Source organism: Leopardus geoffroyi, chromosome C2 (genome assembly GCF_018350155.1).
Source record: "Leopardus geoffroyi isolate Oge1 chromosome C2, O.geoffroyi_Oge1_pat1.0, whole genome shotgun sequence".
Taxonomy (NCBI): domain Eukaryota; kingdom Metazoa; phylum Chordata; class Mammalia; order Carnivora; family Felidae; genus Leopardus; species Leopardus geoffroyi.
In genome coordinates, this window is record NC_059333.1 from 67,460,982 (window position 1) to 67,476,469 (window position 15,488).

A 15,488-nucleotide genomic window follows, 5' to 3' on the forward strand; every position below is an offset into this window, starting at 1 on the left:
TAATTAATTGGGTAACAGGTTAAGAGTTGAAGAATATCTCTGATCTTTAACTTTTGACCTTGTCACTTCCACTGAAGATAAAGCTCAGGAATAAATAATTATCGCCAGGGCCAGCCACATGAGGAGGCAAAATAGTTAGTTGCTGATATCATGTGAGGGGTGCTGAAAGGGGCCCTTGCCTAAAAATATCTCCCTGACATCAACCCTGTTTGCCTACTAATTTTAAAATTATAGTAAAGAATGTTAAAGCTATTATCTGTTAATCCCATTCTCTTTTGCTTGAGTCAGTGATTTAAATATACCTGCTATATGCCTCCTCATGACCTTGTTGGCCAGTGACAGTCAGGCACCACCTCTTTCTCATTCTTCCAGGCTCTGTCCTATTTTGCCCTTGGTACCATGTAAGCTGCCCACATGCTCTCGGCCACCACCACAACACAGGTAGCTCTGTGTGGCATTGTGCTTTCCACAGAATTCTCACTATTACATCAAGGTGAGAAGCAAGGGAAAGACACTTCACTTTTCTCTGGGCCTCAGCTTCTCTTGTACGAAACGAAGAGGTTAAACTAGACACTTTGATTTCAAACTGAGGTTCTTAGACCATCATCAGGAGCTTGTTACATGGTAAGACTCTCGGGCCCCGCCCCAATCCTACCAGATCCAAATCCACATTTTAAAAAGATTGCCCAGGTGATTCCTACACACAAGCTCCAGAGCAGAGGATTTCTGATTATGTGCCCAATCCAGATTTCTGATTTAGGACTGCAAAGATTTAGAACAAGTACTACAACCTCCTGAAAAACAATTCTGGCGGCATTCAGAGTTTCTATTATAACTTGAGCCCACAGAATTCTTTTCCATTCAGTTAAGGCTACATTCACATAATAACATGGAAAACATTTCTTTTTCTTTCTTTAAAAAAAAAAAACCCACGGGGCACCTGGGTGGCTCAGTTGGTTAAGCACCCGACTTTGGCTTAGATCAGGTCATGATCTCACGGTTTGTGGGTTCAAGCCCCTCATCGGGCTCTGTGCTGACAGCTCAGAGCCTGGAGTCTGCTTCAGATTCTGTGTCTCCCTCTCTCTCTTCCCCTCCCCAACTCGTGCTCTATTTCTCTCTGTCTCAAAAATAAATAAATATTTTTTAAAAATCAAGAAAATTTTAAAAAGCCCCAAATTAGCAGACATCTGACATCATTACAACTTTCCTCCTAAATCTGTCTCAAATTGCTCTCACACAGCTCTTTCAAAAAGCTGTTTTCTTTAGGGTTCTATTTTATTGCATTCAATTCAATCCTATTGAATAAACATTGAGTTCCAGGAGCACATTGGCTGTACTCACTCTCTCAGTGTCTCAGAAACTACTGTGCACATTCCTTGAGGGTATTCTCCTTCTTTGGTATTCCAGTCAGATCTCCTTTCCCACTCAAACACATTCTCCTGGCCAGATGACTTCTGCTCCATTGATGGCCTTCATCCCCAGGCTCTCCATCATAGCAACTTCCCTTAGAAGGTACTGACCCTGCAGCCCATTGCAAGAGAGAAGCCAATTTTAGCTGACATCTTCCCTTTTTGCTCAATGAACAGAATAATGTATGTAGGTAAATAATAAAGATGACAAACTTGGGCCTAGGAAGCAAAGATGCCTCAATCTGCCTTTGTGACATCTGTAAGATCCTCCAGCATGGATGCCATACTGTTTGAATTCTTAAGAGCTTCAGGAATGAATGTGGTGAATACAAGGCACCATAGTTGGGGGGGGGGGTGGTTTAAGGGTACTCACATTCTTATGGGACTAAGGTAAGACTTTTTTCTTAAATGGGGTTTGAAGATGATTAAGCAGGCAGTGGAACATAAGCTACATTGGCCTGAGGGAGAACTGAATACTGAAAGGCCGGCCAAGAGGGGCAGGAGTGATGCAATGGGAAGACATAAGACCTGGATGCAGAAGTGACCATGGGAATGACCTTCCTCATAGGGGAAGGACTAACAATTGAGTGACACTTTCTCTATGTCATTTGTCATAATCCTATGGGGTATTATGAGTTCCATTTTATCAATGAATAAGTTAGCTTTAGGGAAATTAACTTGTGAAAAATTACTTAGCTAGCACATGACAGTGTTCATGAATTTATTTTGAGGGTGTCAGGTAAGGCCTCCACAGGAGGAAACATAACAGCTGAAATCTAAACAGCAGGAAGGAGCCCATAACACAAATAAAGAGTGAAGGGAGAATTTTAGTAGAAAGAACCAGCACAAAGTCCCTACACTGGACTAAGTGACAAGGATAGAACTAAGTGCTCAAGGGAGAGGTGAGGTAAAGGAGGCCAGCAGGGGACACTGATGCAGGGCCTTGTGGGCCAGGATAAGGGTGTCAGAATTTACTCCTTGTGATGGGAATCCACTGGAGATTCTAAGTGGGAATAATGACCCGGTGTTAAAAGTTATTGAAATCACTCTTCTGCTGATGAATGTAGATTACAGAGCACAAGATGGGAAGGGTGAGACTGATTACAGGCTTTTGCACCAGACTGGATGAGTATGATGGTGCTTGGATCCAGGCAGTGGTGGTGGAGATGGGAAGATATGGACAGAACTGCCCACTGCCCTTTCAGATCTCTCCCCAAGGCCTTCCTACCTAACTGGGCAGTAGTTCCTCTGTGACTGGAAGCACAAAATCAACCAGCTTCTAGCTCAGTGGTTCTTAAACTTGAGCTTACAACAGAATCAGCTGGATGCAGCAGTTCCGATTCTGTAGGTCTGATTTGGTAGGGCCCAATAGTTTACATTTCTAACCAATTCCTAGGTAATACTGACACTGTGGGTCAGTATGTGGGTCACTTTAAGGGGCACTGTTCTAGCTGACTTGCCTTTTCTTATTAATTTACTCCTTTGTGAGTGGTCCACACAGCACCACAACTTGCATCAAATGTTTCTCCCCTACCAGGTTCTAACTTATCCCCTATTTTTGTAAAGAATATCTATCACTTAAACTCATGTACCTGGTCCTTTCACCTATTCACATTCCACTTAAACTGCATCCAGTACAACGAGTAAAATCTAGTTCTGTGTAGACTTTTTAAAAACTATTTAAGTCTAAATTATTTCATGTTGACTGCTATCTCCTCTATCTAGGGGAACATTAAAACATAATTTGGGGAGAGGGTTTCAGAGGGTGTTTTGACCATAGACTTGATTGAAGTTCATTTTTAAGAAGAGAGAATGTATTGCCTTTTCAGACAGGAAATGAGAATGTATTTACTTATTTAAGTTTATTTATTTATTTTGAGAGAGAGAGAGGCAGAAAGGGAGAGAGAATCCCAAGCAGGCTCTGCACTGTCAAGGGCAAAGCCTGACACAAGGCTCAAACTCACCAACCATGAGAACATGACCTGAACTGAAATCAAGAGTCAGATGCTTAACTGACTGAACCACCCAGGTGCCCCAGGAAGTAATAATTTTTTCAACGTTTATTTATTTTTGGGACAGAGAGAGACAGAGCATGAACGGGGGAGGGGCAGAGAGAGAGGGAGACACAGAATCAGAAACAGGCTCCAGGCTCTGAGCCATCAGCCCAGAGCCCGACGCGGGGCTCGAACTCACGGACCGCGAGATCGTGAGGAAGTAATAATTTAAAGGTGAACATTAGAAGCATAGAAACTGAAGGAGGAAATGGCACCTGGATAAAAATATATTGTTTTTGTCATTGAATTTTGTCAACTTTTTCCACCATGAAGAGTTTCTATAATGTATGTGCTTTAACTTAGTAGGTTTTTGAGTTTAAATCTCAGAATCTATATTATACTACAGATTCTAACCTAAAAACTTTACTTTCATATTTATGCTACCTCAAATTCAAGGCCATGGGACATGGATACTTTTCATATTTCCTCTGTTCAGATGGGGCACAGTATGGAATATGGTCCAGACGAGGACCAAAAAAAAGTCATCAGAGGGATGAAGATGCTTCCTATGAATGATGAACATCCAGTTCCTCTACAGTCTGGAAAGATTATATATGTATTCTGTGCCCCAACTGGAGGAAGGGAGGATCTTCCCCTGATGGGCTCTAGTCATGGGCTTGCTTTCATCCCAAATCACAGAGATAGACCACATGTCTCTGTGGGTCTCTGAGGGACACAGTGTGATGTAGCAAAGAGTACAGAGTTTGAAGCTGGACAAACCTAGGCTTCTTTGTGTTCCACTGTAAAGTATAAAGGGTAAGACCCACATCACATAGTCATTGTGAGGATTAAATGAGGTGTTACTTAAGGCACATGGTAGGCACTAAAATCTCATTTCTCTTTCTCCCTGGCATCCAAAATGCAGAAAAATCCCTCAGTCTATGAAAGTCAGACAAACACCATCGAGGATAAGGATCCAGTCATTGCATTGGAACAGAGATTAGGAGAACAAATCATCTTATGTCACAAGATAACCAATGATATATATAAGTTGAACAATTTGGGGCAAGACCAAGTGGCTACAACACAAGATGATCAATCAAGTATCCAAGTTTGTCTGGCACTAAGAGGCTTCCTGGGAGTTAAATCAAGCTTCCTCAGAGCTAAAACCAAGAAAGTCCCAGGCAAACCAGGATGATTGGTCACAATGCTTACCCAGCAATAATTAGACAATCAAGAATTTTGGATTGTCCTTTATCTCAGTGGGAACAATTTCCCCTAGATATACAACAAAAGGCTTAGATATGATTTTTTACACCCTTAGGCTATACTTATCTTTCTTCTCCCCTCCACTGTCAAACTGCTCCAAAGGATAGTCTACAATTTTGTGTCTTTCTGCTCAGTACATGTCCTCTCTCAAAGTCACTTATTTGGCGTAGCTCCAGAGCCTGGCAGAAGATCTTTAAATAGCATCATTAAAAACAGAACAAACAAAGGAAACAGCATCTTTGTTCCTGCATGCATGGTTTGTTTGTTTGTTTGTTTTCTGTTAAAGGGATACTTTCAAGTAACTTCAAAGACATGGAGAGCAATAGGGCTCCAACACAAATGTTTCCAGTTTCAATAGCACTGCTCCAAACAAAACAACAACAACAAAAACCATACTTTATAATGCTGAAGGATAAGAAATGATTTGGTTCAGAGTTCATCACCACTGTCCCTCCAGCCAACCATATCCCTGCTGCTGGGGCTGAGTTGTCATCACACACACAGAGCACATGGAACTAGCTAGGCCTGCTTTTCCCTTCCCAGAAGCTGGTCTCAACTTTGTGACAGAACCAGGCTAGCAAATACAAAGGTAGACAGTCATGCTGCTGGTAGCTTCTTTCACTTAGCCTTATTCCATTTGCGATCTGCCTCTTCTTTCCCACCTAAAAACCAGTAGGGGACTCTGAATCACCCAGACTGCATCTTTATTTGTGTCCTTTATGAATAGAAAGCAGATGATCACACTCTCCCAACAAGGCCACAGGCCCTGCCAATATTGGAATGTGTGTTTAATGGCTTCTCCCTCCGCTCCAAGCAAACACCACATTTTGCGTGGCAAGGGTCCCACCGCCGCACAGCTGAAATGCCGCATTTGCTCTGCCAAGAGCTCTTTGGGGATCTGCCATGAGCAGTGACATTGTTATCATTGTTCTTAATCTTGAGGCAGCATTTGAGGCTATAGCTCACCATTTCCTTTACATGGAAAAGGAAAGAGTAGTAGAGACTCTACTCCAGAGTAGAGTCTAGAGTACTCTAGAGTAGAGTAGTTCTGACTCTTAGCTCTCTGTTCTCTCTTCTCTGGCTTTACTTCTCCCCACTGTCTTGAAAGTGGTCATACTTAGCTCTGTACTTCACGGCTCTTCTATGCTCTTCTTTCTCCAGTTATGGCTTCCTCTCTCATTTCTAAGTGAACACTTCTCAAATCTACATCTCTCCATTCTACCCACATCTTCCCATCCTCATGATCTGTCATCACCTTAAAAACTTGTATTAAACTTGCTGGGTTCATCTTTCCCCCCAAAACAATTCCTTCTTCAGACTTCTATTTTTCTCAGAATTACATCCAATGTTCTCTCTTCCTTGTTCAAAATCTTGGCATCAGCTTTGACTCCTCCTCTTTCCCCATCTCCAGACAGAAACCAAAATGCTGTGATTCCCTTGTGATGCCTACTGTCTGCCTCATCTTGCCTAATTCCATACCATCAGTCCTGCTCCTGCAGCTTCATCACCCTCCATGAAGCAGTTTCTTACTCCAAGCCCTCCACACTGTCTCTCCACTGCTGGTTAATACCCAGTCACAGTGTTAAACAGCCCCTTATTGAGCAAGCAAATAATTCCAGATGCTTTAGCCTCATACTTACAAATTTCCACAATAAACCCATGATGAACTTTCCCCCCACAGGAGTGATCAATCTAGAATATAGCAGAAGCCTAACTAAATGCTAAGTTGTATGCTAAAAGCTCCAGTAGCTGGACTCTTGCATCCAAAAGATGTCCTCTTGCCCAATCCTATCCTGCTCCACCTCAGTCCAGCCCTCACAGCCCTTCACTCTGCTCAATTCCCCCTCTACCTTTAACACCTTAATTTATCTCCTCCTGGGCCCTGAGTCACTTGATAGTCTTGCTTACAACTTCTCACCTGCCTCCTGATTCAGGATATTAGGGATAAAGAGCTATCTGCCATGATTCCTCTTTCACACTCAGTAGTCCTAGTGCATAAGAATCAGACGGGTAATGTATTAAGGATATGAATTCCAGACACAGCCCTCACTTAAGTCTGAGGTGCAGACTATGCTATGCTATGCTGTCCAATAGAACTTTTTATGCAGATGGAAATGCTCTGTTTTGTGTTGTCCAATAACATAGCTACTAATCACATGTGGTCATTGAATACTTGAATTGTAGCTAGTGTGACCAAAAACCTGAATTATTAATTTTATTCCATTTTGATTAATTTAAATTTAAATAGTCACATGTGGCTGGTGGCTGCCACTGTGAACAGTGCAGACTTATAGATTTAACAGGCATCGTGACTAATTCTACTTAGCAATAGTGTTGAAGAACTACCTAAACAAGCAGTGTGACACTTATGCTCCCTTACTGGCACATTGTAATCAACAAATGTTTGTTGGAGGACTGAATGAACAAATGAGTATATGAATAAATTTGAATATAATTTCCTTGAGATTTAAGACTGTCTCTTCTGGAAAAGAAATTTGAGGGGACTTTTCCAAATTAAAAGAGGCTAAAAAGACTTACCAACCAAATGTAATAAATTGACCTTAAAGGGACCCTGGTTCCAAAGTTAAAAATTTTTTTTAAAGTATTGAAGACATTCTTTGGGACAATTGTGTAAATTTGAATACAGACAGCATATTACATGATATTAGAAAATATTTTTTCATTTTCTTAGGTGAGATAATGTTATTACAGTTACAAAGGAAAATTTCTTCAGTCTTAGGAAATACGTGCTGAAGTACTCAGGGATGAGGTGTCATGATATCAACAACCTATTTTCAAGTGCTTTGGTAAAAAGTGTGTGTGTGTGTAGAGGAAGAGAGAGAAAGCCAAAGTGGCAAAATGTTACCTTTAAAATCTAGGTAGAGTATATTTGGCTGTTCATTGTACATGTTCTTTCACCTTTCCTGAATATTTGAATTTTTTTAAGTTATAAGAAAATTCACCCACAATGAATTGGCAAATCCTAAAGTAAAATAAAAATTTAAAATACTGTATTTTCTGACTTTTGGGTTCTAACTCCACCCTACCCCACCACCCCACTCCATCCCAGACTAACATAGTGCTGACATTGTGCTATAAACTCTCTAGACCAGGTGCTGCAAACTGGCAACCTACAGATCCTATGTAGTTTGCATACATGTTTTACCTTGGCCCAAATAGAGGCTGCATTTGTTCTGATTAAATTAGTTGCCAACTTTAAAATTCCAAGGATTTTTATCGTAATGTATTATGCAGCAAGATGTTTTGCAATATAATGAAATATAAAGTACTCATTTTAGGGGAACCTGGATGGCTCCGTCAGTAAAGCACACAATTCTTGATATCAGGGTCATGAGTTCAAGCCCTACACTAGGCGTGGAGCCTACCTAAAAAGTTGTAAAAAAATAAAATAAAAATAAGACACTTATTTTATAATAGCAAACATGTATAGATCATGTCCTATGAGACAAGTACTATTTTAAGAGTTTCGGGTATTTAACTCATTTACTCCCCACAACAGCGCTATGAGATAGGTACTATTATTATTCTCCCTTTTACAGATGGGGGAAATGATGAACAAAGAGATTAAGTAACTTTCTCAAAGTTTCACAACTACTGACTTGTAGTGCCAGGTTGAATCTTGCACAGTCAGCCTCCTAACAACCATACTTTACCGCCAGTCACAAAAATCTGCATCCCCAGTTTCTCTGGAAAAATCAGATGATCTGGCAACATATTCCCATGTGGGACCAATTGACCAGAGCCAAGGAGCTACATTCTCCTGAAGGCAGGGCATCTTCTCTTCTGCTTGCCAGAGTTCCCATTCAGCCTGCTTCTGGGGCCTTGGGGTCTGACCCCTGCTCTAGCCACAGCACAGCTGAATTCAGCAGGTTGAAGGACAAATGGTAGATACATCACAGACACTTGTACACTGCCCCAGGCCAAGCTGAATAGCAGGCTGCCTGTTAGTGAGCATGAAGCTCTACTGGGAGAAAAAGTTAGGAGGGAAACTTGGGCCAGATGTGTGTGTGTGGTAGTTATGGGAGGCATGGATGTGTGGAACGTCAGACCAACTGTTGGTAGACAAAGGAGAAAAGTTACAGGAACCAAAAGGTACATATCCCATGCCTGGTAAGATGCCCCACCAGAGGGCTGTGTGTCAGTGAGAAGACTGTGGGCTAGCATGGCCCGGGACTCCATCACTTAGCAGCTGTATAATCTTGGACAAGTTATTTAACTTCTCCAGCTTCCATTTCCTGGACTATAAAATGTGGGCAATGACATTTACCTCGAAGGTGGTTAAAGGAATTAGAGTATACAAAGTCTCTTTGGTGCCTGTTAATATACATAACCAAAATACTTTTCTTACTATCATTCACATTCATATTTTCATGTTTTCCCCTAGATTTACAAAGCAAGAAGAAATTAGGAAGCTATGGTAAGTAGTATGGTGATTATTGGATTTTCATCTTTCAGGGGTCCAGGTCTGGCTTCATTTAACCTGTAGCCAAAGCAGCTGGCAGACTTGCCATTATGGTTTGATGATACTTAGTGACTTTTGGCCAAACCAGAGATTCTAGAGAAGAACCTAGAAGAAACTGACATGGAGTAAGGGAAAAGCAGAGAGATGAGAAAGATTTGTGGGCAAATACTTTCACTAAAACTTTAAAAATGAAAAACCCAAACATCCAGCAATAAACTAAGTGGTTGACAATTCCTTCATTCAGCAAATTGAGTGCCTTCAATGGTCCAAGTGCTGGAGATACAGATGTGAATAAAACTAGACATGGCCCCTGTCCTCCCAGCACTTGGTAGGTAGTTGGTTAAATAAATGACAGCACACTCACTCTGGAATATTACACTGCCATGATGAAGACAGTTTGCAAAGAATCATTAATAAAGCAGGTTGGTCTAATGTTATAATAGCAAGGTAAATACAGGATGAAGAATTGTATTCACAGTATTAACAAGATAATATAAATCACCCATAATCCACAACTCAAAAACAATTATCAACATTGTAGTCCATTACATTCAGCTTTTTCTTTTTCTATTCTTTTTTTTCTAATTTTTTTAATGTTTATTTATTTTTGAGAGAGAGACAGTGAGAGCCAGGGAGGGGCAGAGAGACAGAGACAGAGACAGCGAGAGACAGACAGACAGAATCCAAAATAAGCTCCAGGCTCTGAGCTGTCAGCACACAGCCCGTCGCGGGCCCAGACCCATGAACTGGGAGATCGTGACCTGAGCTGAAGTTGGACGCTTAATTGACTGAGCCATCCAGGCGCCCCTTTCTTTCTCTATTATAAACACATCTACCATATACATAGAATAAACTATTGGAAAATGAAGAAGGGAGTGTTGGTAGTTGTTATTTTGGGGTTGTGGGATTATGAGTGATTTTTGCTTCACAGTCACAGACATGCATAGAGCTTCTCTCCCCCATTTGTTTTCTCTTTCCTCTTGCTTTGGTGTCTCCAGGGTAGGGCACGCAAGCCTCTAAGTGGGCAGCACAGGCATTGTGAGAAATGCTTCGACCGTCACTGCCACATTCCTGTGGAGCCTGATGTCTCCTGCCTGGTGATAAACTGCCACCTGTCCTGTGGTGCTACCTTCCACATGTGCAAAGAGGCAGAGCATGAGCTCCTCTGCCCTCTGGAGCAGGTTCCATGCCTCAACTCTGAATATGGCTGCCCCCTTTCCATGTCCCGCCACAAGCTGGCCAAGCACTTGCAAGTGTGCCCTGCCAGTGTGGTCTGCTGCTCCATGGAGTGGAATCGCTGGCCAAACGTGGACTCTGAAACTACCCTTCATGAGAACATCATGAAAGAGACCCCCAGTGAGGAGTGTTTGGACACAGCCCTGGCCCTCCAGGACCAGAAGGTCCTTTTCAGATCTTTAAAAATGGTAGAACTTTTCCCAGAAACTAGAGAGCCCACTCGGGAGGAAACTACCATGAATGGTGAAGCCACTTGGGAGGAAATGGGAGGAGCAGTGGGTGGAGTGGATGCCACTTTGGTACCACACGGGTCTCTGTCAGCAGCTAATGGAGAAATGGTAGAGCTGAGTCAAGAAGAACGAGAGGCATTAGCCAAAACCAAAGAAGGGATGGACCTGGCCAAGTATGACAAGTGGGAAAATATATTCAGCAAAGAGCATGCAGCCTCTGCTTTAACAAGTACATCAGTGAACTGTGACAACAATAGCAGGAACAACCCTGGAAAAGAACAGGTTTCCAGTGACAATAACATGGTAAGGGAGGATGATCGCCAAGAGAAAGAGAAAGAACCACAGGAAAAACAGAAGCAGCAGGACTTTAATGCAGTCGTGGAAAAGACAGGGCTTGCCCCTTGGCAGGATGGTGTTCTGGAAAGACTGAAAACAGCTGTGGATGCAAAGGACTATAATATGTATCTGGTGCACAATGGGAGGATGCTTATTCACTTTGGTCAGATGGCTGCTTGTACACCTAGGGAGAGAGACTTTGTTTATGGCAAACTTGAGGCTCAGGAAGTAAAGACTGTTTACACCTTCAAAGTTCCTGTGAGCTACTGTGGGAAGCGGGCTCGCATTGGAGATGCCATGTTGAGTTGTAAGCCAAGTGAACACAAGGCAGTAGATACTTCAGATTTAGGGATCACTGTGGAGGACCTGCCCAAATCAGATCTCATCAAAACCACCCTCCTGTGTGCTTTAGAAAGAGAACTTAAAGGTCATGTCATCTCCGAATCTAGGAGCATTGATGGGCTGTTTATGGATTTTGCTACACAGACATACAATTTTGAGCCAGAACAGTTTTCTTCTGGGACAGTGCTGGCTGACCTCCTAACCACTGACAACCCAGGGGGGCTCCATGTGGAACTCCACAGTGAGTGTGTGACTCGGAGACATAACAAAAGCAGCTCTGCCTTCACTTTCACTTGTAACAAATTCTTCAGGAGGGATGAATTTCCCTTACATTTCAAGAATGTCCACACAGACATCCAGTCATGTCTCAATGGCTGGTTCCAGCATCGATGCCCTCTCGCCTACTTGGGATGTACTTTTATTCAAAACCATTTCCGTCCCCCAGGACAAAAGGCAAAAGTGATTTATAGTCAGGAGCTCAAGACCTTTGCCATCAAGCCAGAGGTTGCTTCAGAGCTGGGTGAGAGAAAGAAGAACAACCATCTCTCAGGCCGTGGAGCAAAAAGCCAGAATTCTCTAACCAGCCTGCCCCTGGAGGTTTTGCAGTACATTGCTGGGTTCTTGGACAGCATCAGCCTGTCCCAGCTTTCCCAGGTATCTGTGCTGATGAGAAATATCTGTGCTACTTTGTTACAAGAGAGAGGGATGGTCCTCCTACAGTGGAAGAAGAAGAGGTATTCTCATGGAGGCACTTCCTGGAGAGTCCACAGAGAGGCAAGTAAACTCTTATTCATTCATTCATTCATTCATTCATTCAACAACTATTTAGGAAGAGCTTTCTATGTGCCAAGCACTGTACCAGGCACTGGCAGTGTACTAGGTTACTGGGAATAAGACATAATTCCTAAATTCAAGGAGGCCAGTCCAGTAGGGAAGACAGACCTATAGACATATAAATGACAATACAAATGGTAGTGCCTGTTTATCTCTGTGTATGTGTCCTGGATATCTTCTGCTTGCTCACATGATTCATTCTCCAACCCTGTGATCAGTTCCTTGGGAGGCTGATCTCTACAGACTGCCTCAATCAGCAGACTTGCCCGCCAGCTTCCATTTGGGCTAATCAAATGGGAGGAAAATGGGAGGGAGGTAGACTGAGTTGATGTATCTATTCTTCTGGCTTCCTCCCTGCATGCATTTTTCCCTTCCATGACATCTAGCACTAGCCATGTCCCTCCATTGAAGGTGACTGTTTCAGGTGGCTCTCTCCACAAAGTTACTCATTCTGGGATACAATGACCTCCTTTCTTCTTCCCTTTCATGCCTAGGGTATTAATGCTCTAGATTGTTACTTGCCTGGGTACTGCACTATATCTTGTGGCTTTCCTACACCCTGCCCATACATTTGTATATCATTATTTTTTTTAATTCTCTTCAAATTACCAATTAAGTGTGCCATCTGTTTCTTGCCTGGACTCTGATACAGTATGCCAACAAATTCTCCTCAGTCCCATATCAACTAATTTTTTAAAAAAGACTTTTTGCCTTTGTTAAAGGAATTTTGAAATTCTAAAATAATTTGGTCCACTGATCTCTCCTGATTCAAATACCTATTTACTTTCTCAAAAAGCTGCTGTATAAATCAAAGAATCTTTCTCTTCAGAAAAATCTTACTTCTTTTTTCCAATCACATTACACTTGCTGAACTGCATCATAACTTCTATCAGTTTATACCATACAGAAGTGAAACTCCTTAGCATCCTTTCCCATGGTAAATATGTTGGTAATATGAACCACAAATTAATAATGCCCATTTAGCTCAATAATTCCATAATCTCACTGTTGAATTTTTTCCCAAAATGTGGGTGTACAAACCGGCACTGGGGAGTTAGAGTTGTTTACACCTATTTTCATTTATTATGTCTAAATCATCTTATATGTTTTCTATTATTTATTCCCTGAGCAGTCTTCTTTAAAAAATAATCATGAGACCCTCCTTCATGTATCCAGGCCTGCATCCACGTGTTTAATAAACACTGACTTCCACCCATCCACATGTTAGGGACAAACATGAATGAGACTGAGAACCTGCCCTCAGAAACTGTATAGTCTAGAACTGTCTAATATCTTTCTCTATAAAATCGGATGCAAACAATTTAATTTACATAGTAGAAATTCCATTAATTTTTTGCTCATGTTTGTCCCCAGTTCAATGATTCCTGACCACTCTTGAAAATTATTTGGGACAAATTTCCTTTTAGAAAGGAAGAAAGAGAATTTAGTTGGAGCTAAAGGATGCTCATATTAAAATGGCTTTTTTTAAGCAAAAAAGGGAAATAGTTCTAAAATCTCAGAAAATACCTTTTTTTACATAGGAACAAGGATAAGAAACTGAGGGTGAAGTGTCAGGTTGAAAGGGTCTCAGGTTATACCTATCCTTATAGCCAGATTTTAATTTTTTTAATGTTTATTCTTTTTTTTTTTTTTTTTTTGAGAGAGAGAGAGAGAGAGAGAGAGAGACCGAGTATGGGCAGTGGAAGGGCAGAGAGAGGGAGACACAGAATCTGAAGCAGACTCCAGGCTCTGAGCTGTCAGCACAGGACAGAGTCCAACACAGGGCTCGAACCCACAAACCATGAGATCATGACCTGAGCCAAAGTCAGACACTCAACCAACTGAGCCACCCAGGTACCCCTATTAGATTTTAAAACTAGTAACTCTGCACCATATACTAGGTGGAAAGGCCAAAAGGGGGTTTGTGTACCAGATATCTAGATTTCTCCTGAGGTTTCTGTGTTAGGATACTTTTAGTTTTAAGCAACACCAACTTAAAATGGCATAAACAATAAAGGGAATTTTGGCCCACAAAACTAAAAAAATCCACAGGTATTGGCTTCATGTAAGATTTGATCTAGCAGTTCAAAAATGCCCCCAAATGACTTTTTCACTTTCTATATCTTATTTCTACTTCCTCACTAGTGGCTCCTTTCTAAGACACAGTTATCCCTTGGTGGTCCCTTTTGGCTTCCAGCAGCTAAGACAGCAGTTTCCCAGTTCAAGTACAGAAGGGAAAAGAAAGTCTGCTTCTTAATATCTCAAGCAAAAGTTCTAGGGTAGAGTCTCATTGACACTAATTGTCCTGATTTGAACCGTGTGTCTATTCTAGAACTAATCACTGTTGCTGGTGGGAGGGTGGTGGGTGGGTGTCAATATGCAGATTGCTGTGGTCATCTCCATACAATTACATGGCTGGCTGGGAAGATTATCAATTGGAAGGGGGGATTAGGAATTGGATGCTGAAGAAGGAACTAACAAATGTCTGCAGCAGCCACTACACATTCTCTGGAAGCTAAGAACATGAAGAACAGAAAGGTATTTTCTTATACTCTTCAAATAAAGCTAGCCTGAGATTATTGCCCTGGCATTCACTTTTGAACTTCTATGTTTCCTAACAGATCTGGCAATTCAGCAGCCTTTTCTCCAAAGTCAAGAGCTGGGAGTTTAATGAAGTTGCTTCCATGTCTGAACACCTGAAGGCCTGTCCTTTCAACATTGTAGAGCATAAGACTGACCCAGTTCTTCTGACCAGCATGTGTCAGCTCCAGGAGCAGCCCCGAGAAACCTTAGTCACCACCTTTAGAACCAGGCCACGGGGAAGACACACTTGCTAAAGATTCAGATGCCACCATTCTTGAATTTGCCCTCCGAGTTACTGAAAGTAGGACAGAGTGTGGTTTTGAGGATTTTCTTCTGTAAACTGCATATGTGCTTTTCTAGGTATATGGAGCATGCCCTGTCCTAAACCTGAGCAGTTGCACAGGATCTAAGAATTTTCTAAGCCATGGTTTGTACACTTGCCATTAAGTGCCATACTGATTACTTATTTCCTTCTCCCCACCCCCTTTTTTTCCTAAAACAAATCAGTCTGAGGAGAAAAAATAGGTAACTTGAGGCCATTTAAAAAATGAGCCCAAGTCTTAGGAGATGAGAGAGCACTGAAATTCCATAACCAGTACAGACCTATGTTTTTGTGGAGAATGTTTTAATCGATGAGCACTTTCAAATTTATGGGGCAAGCAACGCAGGATTGGGTCAGAGGTGTGTTCCACCTCTCGTGAAGGGCACGTGGTTTGATGGTTCTGGAGCTGGGGTTGTCTTGATGGTTAAGTCTAGGTCTTCTTTTAGTCGC

The 15,488-nt window shown here is 41.9% G+C and overlaps 1 protein-coding gene across 1 annotated transcript in view; it reads left to right on the forward strand.

Moving 5' to 3' along the window:
• FBXO40 (F-box protein 40) overlaps window positions 1–15,488 on the forward strand; it is a 17,543-nt gene extending 2,055 nt beyond the window's left edge. The window contains exons 3-5 of the mRNA XM_045502194.1: window positions 9,078–9,110; window positions 10,154–12,073; window positions 14,755–15,488. Coding sequence (XP_045358150.1) covers window positions 9,108–9,110; window positions 10,154–12,073; window positions 14,755–14,970 — 2,139 coding nt within the window. The 5' untranslated portion in view covers window positions 9,078–9,107 and the 3' untranslated portion in view covers window positions 14,971–15,488. The remainder of the gene's footprint in view (window positions 1–9,077; window positions 9,111–10,153; window positions 12,074–14,754) is intronic.